The sequence below is a fragment of the Mixophyes fleayi genome, chromosome 4 (assembly GCF_038048845.1).
Source record: "Mixophyes fleayi isolate aMixFle1 chromosome 4, aMixFle1.hap1, whole genome shotgun sequence".
Lineage (NCBI taxonomy): Eukaryota > Metazoa > Chordata > Amphibia > Anura > Limnodynastidae > Mixophyes > Mixophyes fleayi.
Window position 1 is genome coordinate 261186967 of NC_134405.1, and position 22923 is coordinate 261209889.

Here is a 22923-nt window from a genome sequence, read left to right on the forward strand (position 1 = left end):
CAATCAATTCACTAGGAAATTGTGATACTACCTATTCAGTCCACTTTATTCTCTTTAAACGCAGAAGGAACACACGTTTAGTTGTTATAATATTATGCATTTCTTTGGAAGATGTATTACTTCAGTACAAAGATTATTGTAGCCTGGAAATATGCAGGCTAATAGAATAATTAGCTGTTCATATTAAACAACCGGATACAAGTGCAGCAACAGACTACAAAAGAATAATAACATATGTGTTCGGTGAGTTATGTTCTGATGGTGGCCAGGGAACAACCTAGTGCAGTGTTTCCCAACCCTGGTCCTAACTGTGCATATTTTCCACATCACTTTGCTGGAGCACAGGTGCATTCATTACTGACTGACACATTTTGAAAGATTCACATGTGATCTAATTATATCACTGGTCACCTGGAAAACCAGCACTGTTAGGGGTACTTGAGGACTAGGGTTGGGAAACACTGACCTAGGGGATGCCTGCATGACATCCTCCTCTCAGGGATCAAAACATCAAAGCACCATCACAGAGCATTTACATAGCAGCTTCACCATAAAACTGTATAGATAAGCCTCAAGCCGTAAACAAGCACAATTGTATAGCATCACTGGCTGAGCATGCTTTAGTCATAATACAAGGCATCATGTACATAGCTGTGGGTTGGTTGTAAGTGCAATGAAGTTTTCTTCATCAAACTATTCTGCAATGTGTAATACTTTTTAGGGTAAATTCCTCATGTCAGATCCTTATATATGACGTTTCCCCCCACTGCTCAAAATGATCTCCTAAACATAACTGCTATATTTTGTCACTTTTCCACTGTTAATGTAAGCATATTAAGGTGTTAATATGTATGTCATATATATGGTTCCCTTTTTGCGGAGGACAGTTCAGAAACAGTCGAAAACAGATGTGAAAACAGATGTGACATTTCATCTCTCACTTCTCTTTCCTAACCTTATTTCCAAGACACATAAGATGCTCAACTGCACAGTATTCTAGAAAGATTCAACAGGACAGTACCCAATAAATCCAAAATTCTGAAAATCTTCTTATACATTCTCCACATGGCTGAAAGGGCAGACTTACTTATGCATCACTTTCTTGGTGTATGTTTATGTTGCCATTACTATACATTGCTTCCATAGCACTCCGGCTGTACTTTTTTCATATTCTATATAGGTTTTTTTTTTTATGACCTCATAATAAACAAGAAACTCCTTAGTCAATCCAGTTCCATTTGTTATGGAACTTCTGCTGGTCTATTACTTGAATTGAGCCCCAAATATGTATGCAGTCATATGCTGAATCAATAGTCTTGCATCTATGAGCCACGTGGTATGAGCAGAAAAAGGCAAAGTGTGGTTTTATGCTTTCCTCCTTCCTCCGATACTTCGGTCACCTTGGTGTTTCCGACAGGATGCTTTCACACATCCTAGGAGGTAGAAAGAAGAGACCTATACAAGAACCTCTTCACAGCTGCCTACACCCAACGGGCCACCCCTCTTTCAGACATTTAGAGGTGCCACAGTGGCGCACGCAGGGGGGGTTTCTGGTTCTCCAGAAACCCCTCCCCTCCGCGAACCAACGGTACTGTACAGCAGCCGCGGCGCTGTCAAAGAAACGTCCGCGGCAGTGCTACAATACAGCACTGCCGCGGATGCTTCTTGACAGCACCGCGGCTGCTGTACATTTCAGACTCGCCGAAATGGAGCTCTCTATCGCTCTATTTTTTTTTTTTTTTGGGGGGGGGGGGGGGCGGAAACCCCCCCTTCTAAAACCTGCGTTCGCCCCTGTGCCATGGGTAAGAACATATTGCATTTCATTTCCTTAAGTGTTTAAAGGCATCAACCCACTTTTTTTTATTAATTACCTTAGCTGCACTAATCTGCTCCTTTCGAAATTTTTCAAGGGGAGTAATGAGAACTTCTCCAGCATTTTCAATCTGTGGATTAAAAATTAAAACAAGGAAATTACTACAAAATGTGCATTTAATTTGCAATAATCTCATGAAGTGCTAGGTGTGTTTTTCCCATGTAATATAGGTTGTGTAAATAAAATAAACACACTTCACCTGACCTTCTTGTGACTGGATCACTGACAAATAACTTTTGGTATAAATTTATATAAGGTCATAGCGCAGGGCGCTTATTTATATAATTGCACGTGCACTTATTTTTGATATTGTGTATATTGTGAGATAGGAAATCGTTATTTCTGAGACCAGGGTAGAAAATTTGTTTTTTTCTGTTTTAACCTTTCAAAAGCTTGGTGCAAGGAAATGCATTCATGTCTAAAGGTATATGTTTGATTTCTGATAAGCATTTGTAAGTCTGTTGTGTAGTCTAGAGGATGTGTCCTCATTAAGGCTAATTATGTCTATTCAATGTGAGTGACCAACATTTGAATGCACAACAGGGGGCCGTTACCTGAATGCAGGTCCTATTAGACAGACATTAACTCTAAACAATGGAGGCAGAACATCTGAAGGGGGGATGTGGAAGTTAAATTGTGTTATATGCAAAACTAGCTTACATACTGAGGTCTGATGGAAATCAAGTTGATATGGAAGTTCAATTATTAGATGCAAAATTAGATTACATCCTGAGATCTGAGGGAATATTCTAGACAGGTTGGAGCCAGCTAGGTCCAAGGGGCTGGCTTACCTCTGCTAGGAGTTATGTCAGAACTGTATAAAAGGTGAGCTGTGTGAGCATGTTATGTATCATTCTGATGTTCCATCTGACCTGACCACTGATACCTTAAAATCAGTGGAACTGTCCTTGTCAGGACACTTGAGCAATAAACATCACTTTGCTTCAAGACCCTGCTTGACAACTTCTTCAATATCGCTGTAATCCTGTGATCTGCCGATTAGACCCTAAAATCTAATCCGTTCTCCGGCTGATTCTGAGGTTGGACCCAGCTCTCCAGTACCACCGTTCTGCCGCTACCCTGCAGCTCTGGTCAGTACGATAGGCCAGGAGAGATCCATCCACATCAACCCTGACCCATAGTAAGCGGTCCGGAGTTACCAGCCCAAGTGTACCAGCACAGGAGTACACTAGCAGTGACATTTATCCAGAAGGAACGTGGTTCTGAGTGCCATAAGCTCAGTGATGGCAGCATTGTAAGCCCCTCCTATTGCGGCAAGAGGGTGCATTTGGGATAACGTAAGGGAACGATGGCAAAGTAAGCCCAGCCGGTTCCCAGCAACAGACGGGGTGGCACAGGCGGTCCATCCTGTCACACTTCTCTACTACCCATCTCCTCATATATAGTAAACTGAATTTTCTTACACTTTATTATACCATCATGTTCTGGGGCAAGTTTTAAAATCTCTTTTGAATGCTTTTTCACCAAGTTTTTTTTCTATTATTTCACAAAAAACAGAATCCCAAAAGTTATTCAGAATCCAAACTCCTGATCTCTGCAGTCAGAGACAACTACCATCACTATCTATTTGTCAATTACAACATCATAAAAGTGATGCCGTTCATAACAAAGCCATCCAGACCTAACATATGTAGTTGCTGGTACTTGCCCTAATAACAAATACAGGAAAGCAGAACAAACCACAGGTTTTTCCAAGCCTGGTCCACACCGAGGCCCATTGAAACTGTTCAAACAAAATGCCAGTTCTCAAAGAAAGACTTCCAAGATGATCTTTACTCATCTTTGCTCCTGGTGCAGTAGCATAAGCTACAGCCACTATGTGCACCAGTTGCCATGAAGAATAGCAGTATTACTTCTTAATTTGTAAAGGCATGAAAAATTATCTAAAGTGGTCATACCTATCAGGTTTAAATGTGGTTTCATGCATTTTCAGCACATGTATAATGATGTGGAGAGGGCTAGCACTAGAAACCAGACTATGGAAGACCCGGGAACACTACATCTGCTGCAGTCATACTGTCAGTTCTTTTGGTACACACAAGGTGTTGGCAGCACTGAAATGCAATACAGTCCTGCTGCAGAAGAATGATCCAAGTCCCTGTGGATTTGAATAGCTTCCAAGCAGCAGAGACCCTGCACATCAGACCACTGCCGTTCTGCCAATAAGACTGAGTGACGGAAGTTTATATGAAATAATTAATATGGGGCAAATGTCCTTTAAGTTTAAGAGATTTTGCAGAGTCCCCAAACATGCCATGTGACAATCATCAATCCCATGACTTTTGAGAAAAGAAACATTTGAGAAATGGCTAGGCTGAAGGGGGTGGAGGATAAAGTTTAATATCCAAGATATTTAAAGGACAGGATAAATAATAGAGTTCAGTTCACATAGGGTAAAGTATAATCACCCTGTCACATATTTAGAGCTGCATCATCATGTAAATGCTCAATTTTACTCCGCTGCCCCTTCCACTCCCCAGTGTACCAAGGGCTTTTCCAGGGGAACCTTTGTTACTGTAATACAGAACAATCAAAACTTTTAAGCTCTCCACTTTACAATGGTTGTGGAGGGAGGGTTGTGCGGGAGGAGTAATCAGAAACTGCAATATGAGCAATTTCCGCTCTTGGTTGATCCTGCTGCTCACACTCACTCCCTGCAGAAACAAACAGCCCCAGTGTTCAGTAGCTAGATGAAATCTGGGAAAAACAGTTACATGGGGCAGGTACTGATTCTTCAAGAAGGGGAAGCGGCAGGAGAGTAAAACGTAGTGATTATGAAATTTACATATTTATGCTTTATATCAATTTCTTTAAAAAATAAAAATGTCCATTGTTTTAAAGATATTGTCCTACTGTATCTACATCAGGGGCTGGCTGGCAAATATCAGCCCAGGGGGCAAGACTTGACACAGCAGCATATTTTAAAGGAAAAAAATTGCAGGTGACCCAGCCCAAGGTAGCACATTATGAGACCGGCCTGAGGGGGCAAATGCCCCCCACCCCAGCCTGCCCCTGATCTACATGATGATCCTATGCCACTGCCACCAGTAGATAGACCTCTGAAATTTTTCATTTAACCTCATTAACTATATGGATATTCATCATTCTGGGAAAACAGGGGAAAATAAAACCTTTCATTTGACAAATTTTGCTTTAAAAATTGTCCTTCACCACATAGTAGAAAGCATTAGCTGTTGCTTACTTTTGCCATTACAATGAACAGGAGTTTGTTTGGGGTTTGATTATTTTTCGCTTTGTTTAAGAATTAGTATAATTAATCATACCACTCTTATATAAGTCTATAAGTACTAGATGTCTAAATATAGACACTTATTTTCTGGAGAAGAAGGAAAAAGAAAACAAAATCCAAACAACTACCCTGCTCAAAGTAAAATTTTGTGAGGGGGGCCACAACCATTGACACTTCCATATAGGAATAAGATGAACGTGAAAGCTCTGGAAGTGAAATCCTGCAAGCTCCAGGACAGCTGCATACCTGCAAAAGTTGTATTGTGTGTATTGTACTCAGTAAATTGGACAAAGTCCTGTGTATTTGAGACCACTTACCATCCGCATCCGCTCATCTTCAAGGTTCCCCAACACAGTAGCAAATTCCTGCAGAGACCTGGCTGAAAAGGCAATAGGAGGAAGTCAGAACAATACAGTACAGCTACAAGGGATGTCAGCAGGCAGCAGCAGTACTGATAACTTCCTGCATGTTAGCGTGCTCACTACTGGGATTCACTTTTGCAAGTTGTATTTTTGGGGGAGAAAAACAAACATTTAAGTATGCAAGTAGAACAGGCCTCCCCACCCCCAAATAAAACAATGTCGTAATCAATATGGAGGGATTACTATTGAACTTATGATATTGTGGAGAACATTGTTAAGTTAAGGCAGGTCACTGCAGGCGAGCACCTCATCATCACCTTCCAGTATCGCCAAATTAACAGTGGGGGGGGGGGGGGGGACTACCATATGTGTCTTGGTCTGTTGCAATAAAAAACAAAAAGTGTCACCTAGTGGCAATATTGACCACTTATACCACAGTGATAAAACCAAATACAACCACTCGGATACAAAGTTCTGGCCCTCCATACAGTTGCAACGTTGAATAGCAATGGTCCTTTATATTAGTGCCTTAAGACTCTTTGAAATGTGACAAAAAGACAGATCACATTTAAGAAGGCTTAATTACAGACATCCTGAGGGTGAGTTCATGAATTTACACTTTGTTTGGATTCACAAATACCGCCTGAGATTTAGATAGATAATATAGGTGGATAATTACAATTGAGCAAAGCAGAATTCATTCACTTTAGCAGAGTGATACAGCAGTATGTAGTGCTGAAAATGCCAAGGAACAGTTGAAAAACACTGTACTAGTGATGTGAAACAGAAAAACTATGTAATTATCAGTAAATCATGGGTGGCCAATCATTTGAGTGAACATTATTTTGGACTTCCAGACAACAGCATTAACTATAAAGTAGTAGAAATGCCAAGAAGAAACACTCAATGTAGTCATACAGAAATAATATGACTGAAGCCACAGATAGGACTGGTTAAACACACAAAAAAAAATAATTACACACCGGAGTATTTACTTACCAATGCAGATTTCATCATCAGTTTCTGCATCACCGATGCAGCGGAATTTGAATTCATTCAACGAACCAGCAAATTTCCTCTTTGCGGACGACAGAGCTGCAAAGGGAATTGATAGATTTAAACACATGCAGAAATGAACATTGTAAATTAGTAGATACATTGTTCGCTAATACTACTACATAGCAGGGATTCCTCTGTGACACGTGTAACCTCAAGGGGGCCTAAAGACAGATTCAAGAGGTATACACACACACACACACATATATATATTTCATATTCATTACACACACATACATATATACACACACACCAATTATAAAAATATAAGAGGTGTGGTTTTGCCATTTGAGGGGCATGGTCACGTGCTTGAGACTGCACCTAGTGCTTATCAAGCACTAGGCCATTCCTCACTAACCACCCCTCCCTTAGAAGGCCATGAAATTGCTGCCCATATGAGGCAACCATTTACCGCTGCTGTGCAGAGCAGCGGTGAATGCTTTATAGATACAATCCATTTTTTCTGAACAATCTGTACAAAGCTCTCCCGATCAGGATGCTGGGAAACAAATCAGAACTGTCCTGTCTAAATCAGGGTATTTGGGAGGTATGCCAAAGCCTAAAGTGTTTGCTTTGAAACTATGGGACTCTGAGAGAAGAGCCAAAAGGGTAGCAAAATTGAGAGTTGGGAGGAGGCTCAGATGTGATTCTCTGTGTGACTTGGTGGACCCCAGATGAACATGAAAAAGGTAAGATCATGGAACTTTGTTTTAGGGGTCTATTTAACAAGTGGTAATGCCAGCGTAAACAAACTGCTTTTCGTTATTTAACAAAGGGTTTGTGTGTTAGGGAATTTAGACTAAGCTCCAATGGGGCAGGGACTGATGTGAATGAGTTCTCTGTACAGCGCTGCGGAATCAGTGGCGCTATATAAATAAATGATGATGATCATGATGATGATGATGATGAAAGGGTTGAAGACTGATAATTCAGAGATCTCTCCAGGCTTAATCTAATTACAGAAGCTTACTCTGTCCCCATTTAGCTCTACGGGGACAGCAACATTAGCCATCTCAGGATGGCGTTACTTGTCTTTACAATCAGATCTAGCTGAAGCCTCTTCAGTTTCGCTGGATCAATCACAGATAAAATTGCTATTTGCATAATACTACCTCCATTCAACGGTAGCATGGAGGGTGGTCTTCACCAGGCCTCCCAGAGCAGCCAAGGCATGGTAAATAGCAGCAGAACTCAATTATGTATGACTGCGATTTGCAGAAATACATAGTGATGATTATCGCCACTCCATAATAAAAAGTTGCCACAACGTGATAGTGCTTGGCAGCGATCTCTGGCCAGAAAACTTTGCTTATTTTTGCTCATGTGGCGCTTCGCAGTTGATTCTCCTGGCCTTGCATGATGTGCTCTTAGTTTTCTATTCTTTTTAATCTGTTACTGAAATCTGTGAAGATTTATGCTTGTTCTTCTGGGAGGAGCAAAAATAAGATAAGATTTCATGCCACGCATCGCCATGAAGCCTCATTGCGCGAGGCTCCTGTGGCATATCAGGTTGCCCATTACTGGGTAGATAGAAGACATACCTCCAACATTCATGATCTGCCTATACTCCATCAATCTGTCATCTGTCAAACACACCTATCTACCAAACCACAACCACTTTCTGACAAGGCTACACCAACTTGCATGCAATGCCAACCCCTTCCAGTGTCCATGAATCAGGACAGATAGAAGGTACCAGCTTTCATAAATATTTAAAGTGAGAAACAGGGGCATGCTTCACTATCATCAATTATATGTCTCAAAAACAAGAAGTACCTAAGCTATAGAGGGGTATATTGAAGAAGCAGAGTGGGCAGTTGTAAAAGAACTCCTGTTACCTGTATGTTTCATGTTTAATTAAAATGTATAAAATAAAGATGGTGAACCCAATTTTTCTGTATAATTACATTTTTTTTTAAATATATTTGCCAACTTTTCCAGCTACCCTTGTCGCTCTTCTGCAGTTAGAAATCTATAAATCCATGCAAGCCAATAAAACTTATTCATAGAAATTAAATGGGTTATTTTAAAGATAACACTTTTCCAGTGTCAGAAGCGCTCAAGTCTAATTCTTATGGCTCGTTTGTTTTTCTTTAAATCGCAGCTTGAAAAGCATAACTGCGTATAATGAGCGTTTACAACACTCTGTGTGCCAGAATCTGCTGAAATAAAATGGCTGAATTTAAAAAACTGCTTGAGCGAGAAAAGCACCAGTGTGACATTCTTTTTGTATCATACCACAAGAATCCTACACACCTAGAGATTAAGTATTTAGTTTTACTAAATTAATATTCTGCTGTAAAACAAAGTTCTATTTTTTTGTGCAGATTATTAAAACATAGTGTAATATTATAGTGTAATATTGTGCAATAGTGTAAAATTTAGCAAATTAAACACTGTATGTTGGAGCAACATTTCTTTTTAAGGAGAATTTAAAAAAAAAAAAAAAAAAAAAAAAAGGCCATGTAATCCTAGTTTTCTGGCAATTCATATAAATATTGCTGGAGTTATATAGTTTATTTATGGTGTTTCAGTCCTAATATATTGGATTTGATTGACCAGCCTATGCTTTTACATTACAGTACAAATAAGGCCTTCATTTAATAGATGCTCTGAGTTTAGAAGCCCTTGTGTTACGAACTGTGGAACTGTAATGATACTTGTATGTTACCAATTTGCAAGCGACTGGATCTTTAAGTTTTGTATTAAAAATAGAAGAGAGAGACTATATTTTTATCAATTATTTAGGATTATTAAGATTCAAAAGTTTAAGTGACTGGAGAAATAGAATGAATACATTAAAAAAAAAAAAAAAAAAAAAAAAAAGTAGAATGAAAGCAAGTGGTAGACGTCAGAAACCAGAACTGTGCTTGGTATAAGGAAATGGGTTCTTAAGTCATTAACAATTGTTTACTCTTTAAAAGCATAATGTACGAGTGGAGGAGGAAAAGAGACCTAGCAAAAGCCTTAAAAAAAAAATTATGAGACTGACAAACAAGATAGATGGAAAGCATGTTGTCTGTTCACAACGGAATCCTTCATAAGAGAATAGATGGAATTAAACACTCAAAACAATAGAGAATTAGAGAATTAGAGTATTATTTTGCATATAGTGGAGACTGAAATCGCTTGATGAAAATAAGCCAGTTAAATTTGAGAATCACACAGATATTTATTAAGAACAGAACACATCAAAAAGAATTGGTTGAAAATTGCGTTTCCTTTTGGTTATTTTGCCGAGACGGATACAAAAGGCTCAAATCAATGCCCACACTCAGAATTACCTACAGCCATTCAGGGAAAATTGCCCTCAATCCCAAGGACTCTGCTCTCAGAAGAGCAGAGCAGGTGCCTTTTTTGTTTCACATGGGAGGTGAATGGTACACCCCTATGTGATATGGCCAATGCCCTCCAGTGGTGCACCACCAGTTCATAGGAGCTGTATAATCATCCCATGTTGAGTAGGGATGAGCGGGCTCGGAATCTGCTAATCCGAGCCCACCCGAACAGTGCGGATCCGAACGGAATCCGAGTACTGTTCGGATATCTCCGGCGGGCAAAAAAATGAAAACGAGGCTCTGACGTCCACGTCTCGCGTCGGATCTCGCGAGACTTGGATTGCATAAATTCCCCACTTGCGGCCACCATCTTCATTCGGGCTGAGATCAGGGAAGAGGGAGGTTGTAGATAGTGTAGTGGTGCTCCTGTGTCCAGTGGTTAGTTAGTTCGTTTCTCCTGTGCTCTGTCCTGTTGAGTGGTGCTTTTGTCCTGTGCTCTGTGCTGCTGAGTCCAGTGGTGCTTTGGCCAGTGCTCTGTCCTGCTGGGTCCAGTGGTGCTTTTGTCCTGTGCTTTGTTCTGCTGAGTCCAGTGGTGCTTTTGTCCTGTGCTTTGTTCTGCTGAGTCCAGTGGTGCTTTTGTCCTGTGCTTTGTTCTGCTAAGTCCATAGTTATTTTAAAAATATTGAAAAATCATAAAAAAATTGTACAAAAATAATTACAAAAAAGTATAAAAAAAATTCTAGAGCAATATATTGTTGCAGTCCAGAAATATTAGTTTTGCAATACCTACGTTCACTGTTGTTGCAGTCCAGAAATATTAGTACTGGTCAATTAAAATACATTCACTCTTCTTGCAGTCCAGAAATATTATTACTGCTAAATTAAAATACGTTCACTATTGTTGCAGTCCAGAAATATTAGTACTGCTCAATTTACCTACGTTCACTGTTGTTGCAGTCCAGAAATATTAGTACTGCTACATTTACCTACGTTCACTGTTGTTGCAGTCCAAAAATATTATTACTGCTAAATTAAAATACGTTCACTGTTGTTGCAGTCCAGAAATATTAGTACTGCTATATTTACCTACGTTCACTGTTGTTGCAGTCCAAAAATATTATTACTGCTAAATTAAAATACGTTCACTATTGTTGCAGTCCAGAAATATTAGTACTGCTCAATTAAAATACGTTCACTCTTCTTGCAGTCCAGAAATATTAGTATCAGATATAAAACTACGTTCAATGTTACTGCCAAATAAAAAAAGAATAAAAATGCCGTCATCAACGAAAACAAGAGGTAGTGACGCGCTAGAACTCCACCCTCTATATGCTGCAGAGGATGAAGGAGCAGCAAAAGGCCATTCAAGCCTGCAGTGCACTGCAGTGCTACTACTAGATGGCCCACGTGTTTGTGCCGCCCACTTGTGTCGCTTAGCTTAGACATCCAGCTACCTCGGTCCAACCTTTTGGCCTAAAATCAATATTGTGAGGTGAGAGGTGTTCAGAATAGACTGGAAATTAGTGGAAATTATTGTTATTGAATGTTATTGAGGTTAATAATAGCGTAGGAGTGAAAAACAAAACAAAAAAATTGGTTTTAGCACTTTTTATGCTTTTTTAAAAATAAATCAGAACCAAAACCTTTCGTCAGGTGTTTTGGCAAAACATATCAGAACCCCAAAAATCAAGCTAATCAGAACCCAAAACACCAAAAGTGGCCGGTGCACATCCCTAATGTTGAGGTGAGGCCTATCTGGAAAGAGCTTCCTTTTTTACTATAGTAAAGTCTACACTTGTATTTTTATCAAGTCCACATTATTATTACAGTCCTTTCAAATGAGTGCATACACCCAATGTGACCCTCAAACACGAAAAATTAAAAATGCTAAAAAAAATGTTGTGCACCTCTGATCCATGTGGACTAAATGGCCAACCTAAGAGCTCTGTGCAGTTTCAATTAGGTCGTGGGTTGATGCTCTATCTGTGCAATGCCTAACCTGTGTGGTGCTGAGACACAATTTTTTAAGACCTTAAGAATGGTAGAATATTTTATGAATTTATACTAGAAACATGACAAAAGGCTTAAAATAAAAATAAAAAAAAGAAGAAGAGTGCAATTCCAACTGCATGTATATATCAGGGCCGGACTGAGACTAAAAATCAGCCCTGGCATTTAAAATACAGAGGCCCACCTTAGTTCAAGCAGGAAAAAAGCCGTGTGTCGCCGCGCAGCGGCGGTGCCGAAAAGGGCGTGACAACGTTGTTTTGAGGGTGTGACCAACATGGGGCATTGATATATACATTATAATAATACATTACATTTATCACAGCCCCCTCAGTGAAACACAGCCCCCCCCCCTCAGTGAAACAACGTCCCACCCTCAGTGAAACTAAGTCCCCCCCTCAGTGATACACACACAGCCCCCCTCAGTGATAGACACACAGCCCCCAGCCCCAGTCAGTGAGACACACACAGCCCCCCTCAGTGATACACACACTGAGCTATTCTAATACACAAACGTAATTACATCTACTTAAAATTCTGTGTGTGTAAATATGCATTCCTTTGCAAATGGAGAAAGTTATTTTGCAGATACATTTCCCTAAAAAGTAAATAATTGTTATATCAGAATCTTTGCTGAGACACACACAGCCCAGTGATACACACACAGCCTCCCCTCAGTGATACACACACAGGCCCCCCTCAGTGATACACACACAGGCCCCCCCCCTCAGTGATACACACACAGGCCCCCCCCTCAGTGATACACACTTACCTTGTTGCTCGGCGGAGGAAGTTCAATGTGATGTGCGACTGCTGGCAGTGATCACATGGGACGCGCACCATGTGACAGGTGCCGTCCCATGTGATTAATATCACATGACCGCACATCACATTGAAGTCCCTCCGCCGAGCAGCGTGCAGTGAGCTGCGCTGCTCGGGCGGGCATGGTGCCCCACCGGATCGGCCCAACTAGCCATCGGCCCTTCTGGCATTTGCCAGAAGTGCCCAATGGCCAGTCCGGCCATGGTATATATTCAACATATTTTATAAGTTTCTCCCTGTTACACATAAATATGCCTGACATACTGCACTGTAGTATATGAATGTGGAGTTCTATTGTAGTGTATGTAATTTATTTACTAGATAATGCATTAGTAACTATAGTACCTCAAGAAACAATTATACTGTAGTAACCACTATTGGTGTCTGTATGCCTAATAAATTTAGTTAAAAGTAGTTTGTGTAAATTGAGAGTGGTACAAAATGATAGGATTATGATTAGAGGACAGAAGGTGGTGGGAGGTAAGAAGTCTTGCAACATGTTGCGCTAAAACACTTGATCTGAAATAATTAGAAAAATACAGCAATTATATATAAAAAAAGATAGAGTGAAGGAACATGACACTGGCAATGTATATTTTAGTAACCATGTGTATTTCATACTTATGCCAAGAGCCCTGTCCAAATACTGTACTTCTTACAATCCTGCACCCTCTCCAACTGCAAAAAAACCTCATCCAAACTAATGTTCATTCCTCCCACAGGGGCTTTACTCATTTGTCTTTTTGCCACCATATTCTGTACAATAACGTTTGGAACAGCAAGCGAGTTCAGACATTTCATTATCACTGGCACATAAATACACATTTCCTGGCTATTAGAAATGCTGGACCAGAACTGAAAATTCTCTCGATTTTGGTGGACTTTCTCCAATAGGAATAAAACGTGAAGGGAAAACTAGTCTGCTCCTAAAAACGTGCAGACACCATAGTCACAAGTGACTTAAAATGCATAAATCCAAGGTGAGATTATGTTGTCAATGTGTCTTTTGCCATATATGACAGTGACTGCATGGTGGCACAGGGCCAACCATAAGGATCTCTGTATAGAGGCAGGTTGATAAAAGGCAGATCCTGTTACAAGTGTCTATTCAAGTAACCATGGTTACCAGTCAATTAGGAATTACTGACTCATATTACATGACAGGAGAACTGAAGAAAATCAAAGGCTACAAAGCTAAAATAACACTTATTTATTTTTTTCTTTCTTTAAAAAAATAAAAAGGGAGCCCTGTGCTCAATATACATTACAGTGATTAGTGATATGGCAAGATTATTTCCGCAAAAAAAATGAAAGGATCAAACCATAGGCAGTGGAGCAACGGATGTAGAGGGAGAAAACAAAAAAGGAAGGTCACTGGTAATGAAAAGCCTAGAAGGATGCTGCAAACTATACTGTAAATGCCACACACTAAATTCCAGGGCACATTTTATCTACTGATTAGGTCTGCTTTGGTGCATTTAATGTTTAAAGGTTTCATTAAATAACAAATGCAGTTTTCCTGCAGTGAGCAGACCAAATTCTATGCTCTATGCTGCCTGTGTTATTGTATGCATGCCGACACCACTTTGCATGCAGTTAATCCATAAATAAACTGCCATGCAGAACACTACTTGAGATAACATGCTATATTTTTACTTTCCACTTTTACACTTTGTGCAATTGGGCTTCTGTCCCTTACATTCCAGAGATTGCTGTAAACACATGTTGATCACTTTGTGAGGTCAAAGTGTAAGGGTCATACTCCTCCACTTATACCTCTCTGCCACTTTCTAATCCTTTGATCACCCTCTTCTCCTAGACAACCTTCACTCCATTGGCCTTAGTGAATCAGGAAAAAAACATTCATAATTATACACATCTCTCTGCTGGCAATGATTATTGTAAAACAATAAAGATGCTTCTGATCGTTAACTACATACTGTAAATTGTAGTCTTGATGATTTGTCCAGAATCTTAATTTAAATCAGTTTACAGAGAAGCCACTATATCATACTGAGAAATTAGATAATCTCCACATAATCCTTGAATCTAAGGAAATAAAGTTTCTCAGGCTCAATGGTACTGCTATCTAGCTGTGTGGGAAAGTAAAGAAATTGAAATAAGATAAATGTAAAAAACTGGAATATGCCTCAAAAACAAGTGGTGCCCTACTAAGAAGTATGGTTACTAAAGAAGGGGATACCAGAAGATATTAGACATAATATACTATGGTCCGCTCTCATATGAAAATCCTCCAGCAAGAAGCACTTCAAGCTCAAGCACCAACCAATAGGCTGATTTATTTTTTTTTACATATTTTTTTTTATTTATTATTGATCTTCCGCACACAGAACACCCCCCCACCCATAATCCATACTGTTGCTCCCTGCCCCCTTCCCCACTGATTGACTTGGGTGATGTCATCATCACGACCCGACTGGGTCAGTGAGGAGCTGCGGTGAGAGGAACAATAGAAGAGAATAGAAGAAGCCAGGTAAGTATATGTTTGTGCTTATGCAGGGGACATAGTGTCCTGAAGGAGGAGAGTGTAATGAGGAGAAATGTGTGCTAAAGGGGGACAATGAGTGCTGAAGGCGGGGGGCAGTGTGTAATAAGGGAGAACAATATGTTGAAGGGGGCAGAGCGCAATAAGGGGGAACAGCATGTGCTAAAAGGTGGGGACAGCGTGTGCAGTGATTTAATGGCTGGGAAGGGGGAGAGCAAGTGTAAGGTATGTGGGGGGAGCTAAGGTGGATTGTGAATTGTCTGGGGAGGGGGAGTGGTAGGTGATGAAATAAGTCGGGAAGCGAGTGATGAAATTGCTATTGGGAGTCATAAAGGTTGTTGGTGGGGTCATGATATCTGTATTGTGTGACGTCATGAGGATGCTCTCTAAAGTGCTTAACCATTGAGGATTTGTAATGTTTGCATATTTTCAAAACAGAACCCCAACTTTCCAGAAGACAGCTAAACGATGACATAACTGCAATAACAAGCAAGAAAGAACAGGTAAGAGAATCTATCTAAAAAAAAAAATCTGGAAAATAATCCTGAATTTTCTTTTAATGATGTGAAAGGGGAGGGGGGGGGTAAATGTGTATTAGCCTAGGGCGCCCAGGACCCTTAATCAGGCCCTGCAAGCAAGGGAATGAAGCTGGGGGTTTAAGTTCAAACAGTTACCAATTTCACAACAACAAATCAAATGGGTCAAGGCTTTTCGTTCACAGACCAGTGTGGTCTTCCTCAAGGAACCTGTTGAGCAGCATCATACCATTTAGCCTAGAGACTGGGTCCACGAAGGTAGACCAGAGGAGGGAACCATATGAGGTACTACTCGCCATGGGCACTTCTGTAAAGGCCTGTAAACCTTGACACACACAGCAGGAAAACAGGTTTTCACGAAGAGAGTTTGTCCAAACACGAGCATATCGTGCTCCACAATAACAGTCATCTTCATCATTTCCACCTAGGTGGTAGGAATCAAACTCTGCATGACAGCAATGAGGTTAGTTTTCAATGATATAACTAAATGTGAATGCCCTTCCTTTTTTATTCCAACTTTTTTTCCTTTACAGAAGTGCTATATATTTCAACATACATGAAAATAATGTGTTGATAATGTCTGCAATCAGCAATCAGAGCCGTAGCCGTGCAAAACAGCTTTAGATTTTAAATTGGTTAGAAAAAAGGTCTTACATGCTCTCTTATACACCAACAATGTTGTATTTATATTCCTTTATTTATATTTAAGATAATTTCCAGGAAGTGCTTCATTGTGCTGCATAACATGAAAGAAAGTCAATAGCTTGCATCAAAGCAATTCTTGGCGTTTGTTTAGTTGGCAATGTGCATTTGGAACACAAATATTTTATTGTATCCTTTTTGTAGGAGTTCTTGCACTAGTTTACTTACACAGGTAAAACCTAAACTAGGCAAGTGATACAACATTTAGGTGCAGATAATACTATTCCTCAACTCCGTTCAGAAACACATGAAGACTATTAGAATATTTTAAAAAGCAAATCAAGAAGTGAAAACCATGTAAATTGACTCAACATCCTCGTAAATTTTAATTCTCATGAATCCAAGGGGGGGGGACTCAATTAGCCACAATGTTTTTGAGAACATCGCAGCTGTGCATTTTTTTCCTATACTGCGGTAGAACTCCTTGCACGAGGAAAAATTAGCCGCTTTCTGTCAAAATCTACGCCACAAAGTGTCTCCGGAATGGTAACGAGACACTTTGCAGCTAATTCAATTCCCCCCAAAGATTTACATTCAGTATGTGACAAGAACAGCGATAAAGCAAGTTGAGAGACACCGTTTTGCAGTATGAATAACTGCTATCAAAATTGACCCTAGTCTCTCTCTGTCTGTACAGTCAAGTCCATAAATATTGGGGCATCGACACAATTCTCATATTTTGGGCTCTATACACCACCACAGTGTATTTGAAATGAAACTAACAAGAAGTGCTTTAACTGCAGACTTTCAGCTTTAATTTGAGGGTATTTACATCCAAATCAGGTGAACAGTGTAGGAATTACAACGCTTTCTATATGTGCCTCACACTTTTTAAGGGACCAAAAGTAATAGGACAAACTAAACAATCCTAAATCAAACTTTCACTTTTTAATACTTTGTTGCAAATCTTTTGCAGTGAATTACAGCCTGAAGTCTGGAAGGCATAGACATCACCAGACGCTGGGTTTCATCCCTGGTGATGCTCTGCCAGGCCTCTACTGCAAATGTCTTCAGTTCCTGTTTGTTCTTGGGGCATTTTCCCTTCAGTTTTGTCTTCATCATGTGAAATGCATGCTCAATCGGATTCAGGTCAGGTGATTGACTTGGCCATTGCATAACATTCCACTTGTTAGCCTTAAAAAACTCTATGGCTGCTTTTGCAGTATGCTTCGGGTCATTGTCCATCTGCACTGTAAAGCGCCGTCCAATGAGTTCTGAAGCATTTGACTGAATATGAGCAGATAATATTGCCCGAAGCACTTCAGAATTCATCCTGCTGCTTTTGTCAGCAGTCACATCATCAATAAATACAAGGGAACCAGTTCCATTGGCAGCCATACATGCCCACGCCATGACACTACCACCACCATGCTTCACTGATGAGGTGGTATGTTTTGGATTATGAGCAGTTCCTTTCCTTCTCCATACTCCTTTCTTCCCATCACTCCGATACAAGTTGATCTTTGTCTCATCTGCCCATAGGATGTTGTTCCAGAACTGTAATGGCTTTTTTTAGATGTTGTTTGGAAAACTCTAATCTGGTCTTCCTGTTTTTGTGGCTCACAAATGGTTTACATCTTGTGGTGAACCCTCTATATTCACTCTTGTGAAGTCTTCTCTGGATTGCTGACTTTTACACATATACACCTACCTCGTGGAGAGTGTACTTTATTTGGTCAACTGTTGTGAAGGGTTTTTCTTCACCCGGGAAAAAATTCTTCCGTCATCCACCACAGTTGTTTTCCGTAGTCTTCCGGGTCTTTTGGTGTTGCTGAGCTCTCCGGTGCATTCTTTCTTGTTAAGAATGTTCCAAAAAGTTGATTTGGCCACACCTAATGTTTTTGCTATCTCTCTTATGGGTTTGTTTTGATTTTTCAGCCTAATGATGGCTTGCTTCACTGAGAGTGACAGCTCTTTGAAGCGCATATTGAGAGTCGACAGAAACAGATTCCAAATGCAAATGTCACACCTAGAATCAACTCCAGACATTTTACCTGCTTAATTGATGATGAAATAACCCACACATGTCCATTAAATAGCTTTTGAGTCGATTGTCCCATTACTTTTGGTCCCTTAAAAAGTGGGAGGCACATATAGAAACCGTTGTAATTCCTACACTGTTCACCTGATTTGGATGTAAATACCCTCAAATTAAAGCTGAAAGTCTGCAGTTAAAGCACTTCTTGATAGTTTCATTTCAAATCAATTGTGGTGGTGTATAGAGCCCAAAATATGAGAATTGTGTCGATGTCCCAATATTTATGGACTTGACTGTATGTATGTGTGTGTGTTAGGGAATTTAGACAGTAAGCTCCAATGGGGCAGAGACTGATGTGAATGAGTTCTCTGTACAGTGCTGCGGAATCAGTGGCGCTATATAAATAAATGGTGATGATGATGATGAATACACTGTCAGTTATAAGATCCCTCACAGTAACTGCTGTGTTACAAAAAAAGAGGTCTCTGATCAGCACATTTTGGAGGCCAGACTTGAATCTTCTACAATAGCTTCTCATTAAAGCCATGCACAATTACCATGCCTTGAAAGACCTGGTCAGAAAGCCTGAGTGCTGTTTACAAAGATTTTACATACACCTGAACCCACTACCACAACCCTCCTATCAAATTTACAAAATGAGCTGTCCACATTTAGACAACCACCCTTAATATAATCTGCCCACCTCAGAAACTGCCACCCATTACCTGAAAACTGGATCATGATACAGCCAGAACATGTTGCAGCTCGAAGTTGAGAGCTGCAGTCTGTCTAGTCCTCTGTAATACAGATCTAATGAAAGACTACTAGACAGATCGAAACCTTTAGTGCTCTGAGAGTTGCCACACGGATAGCCTCTTGAATTCTCTTACAATATAATAACTTGGAGGCTAGTAGCAGGGGATGGGTACAGCATAATTGGGTGCATGGTCAAAGAACAGCACTGCTCTACATATATAGCGCAAAACAATCAGATGCGCCAGAAAATGCCTTAATTCAATTCACATTTTGTACATGAAAACAAACTACAAACTTATTTTTTCCTTATACCAGGCACAATAAGCAAAATCAAATATTAGGAGGGTAATTGTATTTTGCTTTTTCAAGAAGCTCTAAACCTGTCAGTTTTGCAGTTAACTCCAATCTCTGAAAATTAATGTACCCATTCCTTTAATGCCAAGTACACAAGTATCCCAAGGTTCTGATAACTAACAGTAGGACAGTAGTTTGTGGTTATATAAGAAATATAGAGTTTTGTGCAATACTATACATAGATTAAAACATTTGCAATCTACATTTTGTTGCCAGAGATGCTGTGACACAAAAGGACGGATTAACATGGCACAAGGCGACGTGATGTGTCTCCGGAACAATTCACAGAGGCAAATGGCAGCAGAGATTTTACAGAAATGTCCGCTCATTTTTACCTTGTGTCCCCCGGGGGTATGCTGAAAAATTTGCAGAAATATCTTACCATAATAGCCACCAAGCGCTGAATTGAATCTGCCCCAAAGTGTCTTTTTCAAAATCCCAAAGAAGCAGAAAATATAATGCAAGTGGAAAGAATATAGAAAATATCAGAGACAATTCAGACGCGGTTCATTATGCTAAAGAGAGAGAACCATTGATTTGATTACAAACTCAAATATTCAACTTTTCTTCTTTCATAACTTGTCCAACATGAGTGCCAATACACTGGAACCCTCGCATGGTCTTGCATTTTTACACGGGCAATGTAATCAGTGTTATAGCTGTCCATTTTATTATTTTATATATCCTACATTACATATTATATTTTTTTAAGTATATTTTAAAGTATTACAACAGTGCATATGTAACACATCACAAGCAAGACAGGGTAAGACACTGAATAAGGATTATAAAGCAATTTACCTTTTACTGTGTTACTTTTGATTTTAAGTCAAGATTGCAAAAGTAAGTTCTAGCAAGTTGTAGCTAATCAGAACCTAAATCCTTCAGTCATGTGAAAAGGGGAATGTGTTTTGGATGCCGACCCCATTTTCCACTCTACGTAAGCCAAACTGGAGATTTACTGTCTGGAGGAAAACTTTCCCATTCCCAACCAGAACAAGCTTAATATATGAATTAATGTCATTTTCAAGTTACATTGCATCAATTGACTTAAACTAAAAAAGAAATATATATTTTACCATTTAAAATATTTGACGAAATAAGAAAAAAAAAAAGAAGAGAAACCAGATTATTATTATTATTTTTTTTTAAAGTGTTCGAGGATTAATTAACGGTAGTGATGGCAAACACACATGACGATCACTTTATAAAAGTAACAGCGATGTAACGACCTGTAGCTAAATAATCTGAGTGTGCTGTCCAGCTATGTGACTGGTGACCAGTGGCGGATCCAGGGGGAGACGATCGCCCCCCCTAGCAGACACTTGCTGCCGACGGCTGCACACTATGTGCAGGTCCGTCCAGTCGTGACAGGCAGGGACAGTGTGCTGCCCGGCTGCTCTGATTGTGTTTTAAAACACAATCAGAGCAGCCGGGCAGCACACTGTCCCTGCCTGTCACGGCTGGACGGACCTGCACATAGTATGCAGCCGTCGGCAGCCTAAGATGTTAGAAAGGGGCGGGGCCTAAATCGCCCCGGGTACACCAGTTTTCTAGATCCGCTCTGCTGGTGACTGTGTGGGGAAAGGGCTGGATGTGACAAGTGCAGTGTCAAGGATGGAAATGGAGGCAAGTCTGATAGTGGAAGGAGTTGGGCAGTCCAGCAGCACGGCAACTTAAGAAAAGCCTCACATCAAAACAATTATCTATACCTTTCTATAGTATGTGGGTGCACAAGGTATTCAATAGTTTCCAGTGATAAAATGGCAGGTTCAACAACTGGTTTTCCACATTAGACTATAGAAGGACTGTGATGCTACTTTTTTTCCCCCCTGAGAAGCAGAACACAAATAAAAAAAAATAAAAAAAATTGGCTATCAAAAATCATGTTAGGAGAGTGTTAAACCACATTCAGATTCTGTATTTCTATGGTTTAAAATATTACTACAGTTCTAGTCTTAAATAGCATTATAAACAATTGTTCAAATTTACAATTTTAATTCAATGATATAGTAGAGGGTGTGGGTGGAGAACTGGCAAGAAAAGAAAAAAAAAAAAAAAAAAAAAAAAAAAAAAAAGAGGCTGGTTCATAACATAAAAGAAGACTGTACCCCAATATGTGGATGTAAAACTTTTTAAAGCATGATTAAACGTCACTGGGCTAAATACATTCATACACTAGCAGTTCTGTAGAAATACGTTCTAAATGTGTCAAGTCAAAACAATTATTAGAATGATGAAACAGATGCATACAGAGAGATAAGATTTATATGCCAGTGTAGCATTTTGTCCAGTAGGGTTAGACACAGACCAGATCGCTCTGAAAGCATCATTTTGGGCTTTAGGGTCACCGTATTAACAACTTAAGTAGGAGGCTCAGTAAATGTTTCCATGTTCAAAAGAATAGTTATAGGTCATTGGCACTCACCAGAATAACACCAGAGTGCAGGTGACAGTGCCACTGGCTTTAATAAAAGATTGCCGATACCTAGCTGTTAAACATCATATTGAAGAAATAAAAAGGAGACTACATCATGGCTTGCATTATTTTGTTTCTGTACAAAGCCACAACAAGTACAAGAACCTTAAACTTTGTTTCAGGCATACGACTCCTCAACACATACACAGCGCTGCACTACCAACTCATATCTACCATTCTCCCCCTAGCCAAAGTAAGGGGCTAGCTACATAAGACCATACTTCCAACTTCCAAACGAGGGTGTCTCACGTTTTTCCTATCCCTGACATTTTCATTGTTCATAGCAATGCTACAGGGCTACAAGAAACTCCACCAGTGACAGTAGTACAAAAAAAGTACAGATTTTTGAGGTAGGAGACCTACAAGCAGTGCTGCAGCTAGACATTTTAGTGCCCTGGGCGAGACAGGGCACCGGCGCCCCCCATCTAAGTGGCAGTGACATTTGCCAAGTGGGTGTGGCCAACCTAATGTGGGGGTGTGGCTAGCACTTGACTGAAAGAATTCCATTACATATATTTGCAAATGCATGATAGATATATATATATAGATATACACACACACACATACACACTAGACATTTTAGTGCCCTGGCTGAGAACCGGCTGTTAATTTATTTGAATCCCACCACTAAAATATATATATATATATATATATATATATATATATATATATATATATATATATATAATGTCTAGTTACGGCACTGTAGGACTATACATCAGAAAACTTGCTGGCTGTATGAGGGACCCTTGTAATAAAGGTAAGGGGCCTGAACCCAGATGGATCACTAAGATAAAACAGCAAAGGACACAGGCGCTCTCACTGGATAAAGGTAATACAGCACCTCATATATAATAAAACAGTAAGAGTGTGCAAACCAGCAAAAGTAAAAGGATAGAGCAGTATGGGAAAAACAGCATATTATGTAAAGTGTTCATCAACT

The 22923-nt window shown here is 39.8% G+C and overlaps 1 protein-coding gene across 6 annotated transcripts in view; it reads right to left on the reverse strand.

Moving 5' to 3' along the window:
* The window catches only part of ARHGAP26 (Rho GTPase activating protein 26), a 453586-nt gene that overhangs the window by 333217 nt on the left and 97446 nt on the right, over positions 1-22923 (reverse strand). For all 6 annotated transcript variants that reach the window (XM_075209689.1, XM_075209691.1, XM_075209688.1 and 3 more), the window contains exons 2-4: positions 6506-6601; positions 5462-5523; positions 1872-1943 (exon numbers count right to left, since the gene is read on the reverse strand). In XM_075209689.1, coding sequence (XP_075065790.1) covers positions 1872-1943; positions 5462-5523; positions 6506-6601 — 230 coding nt within the window. The remainder of the gene's footprint in view (positions 1-1871; positions 1944-5461; positions 5524-6505; positions 6602-22923) is intronic.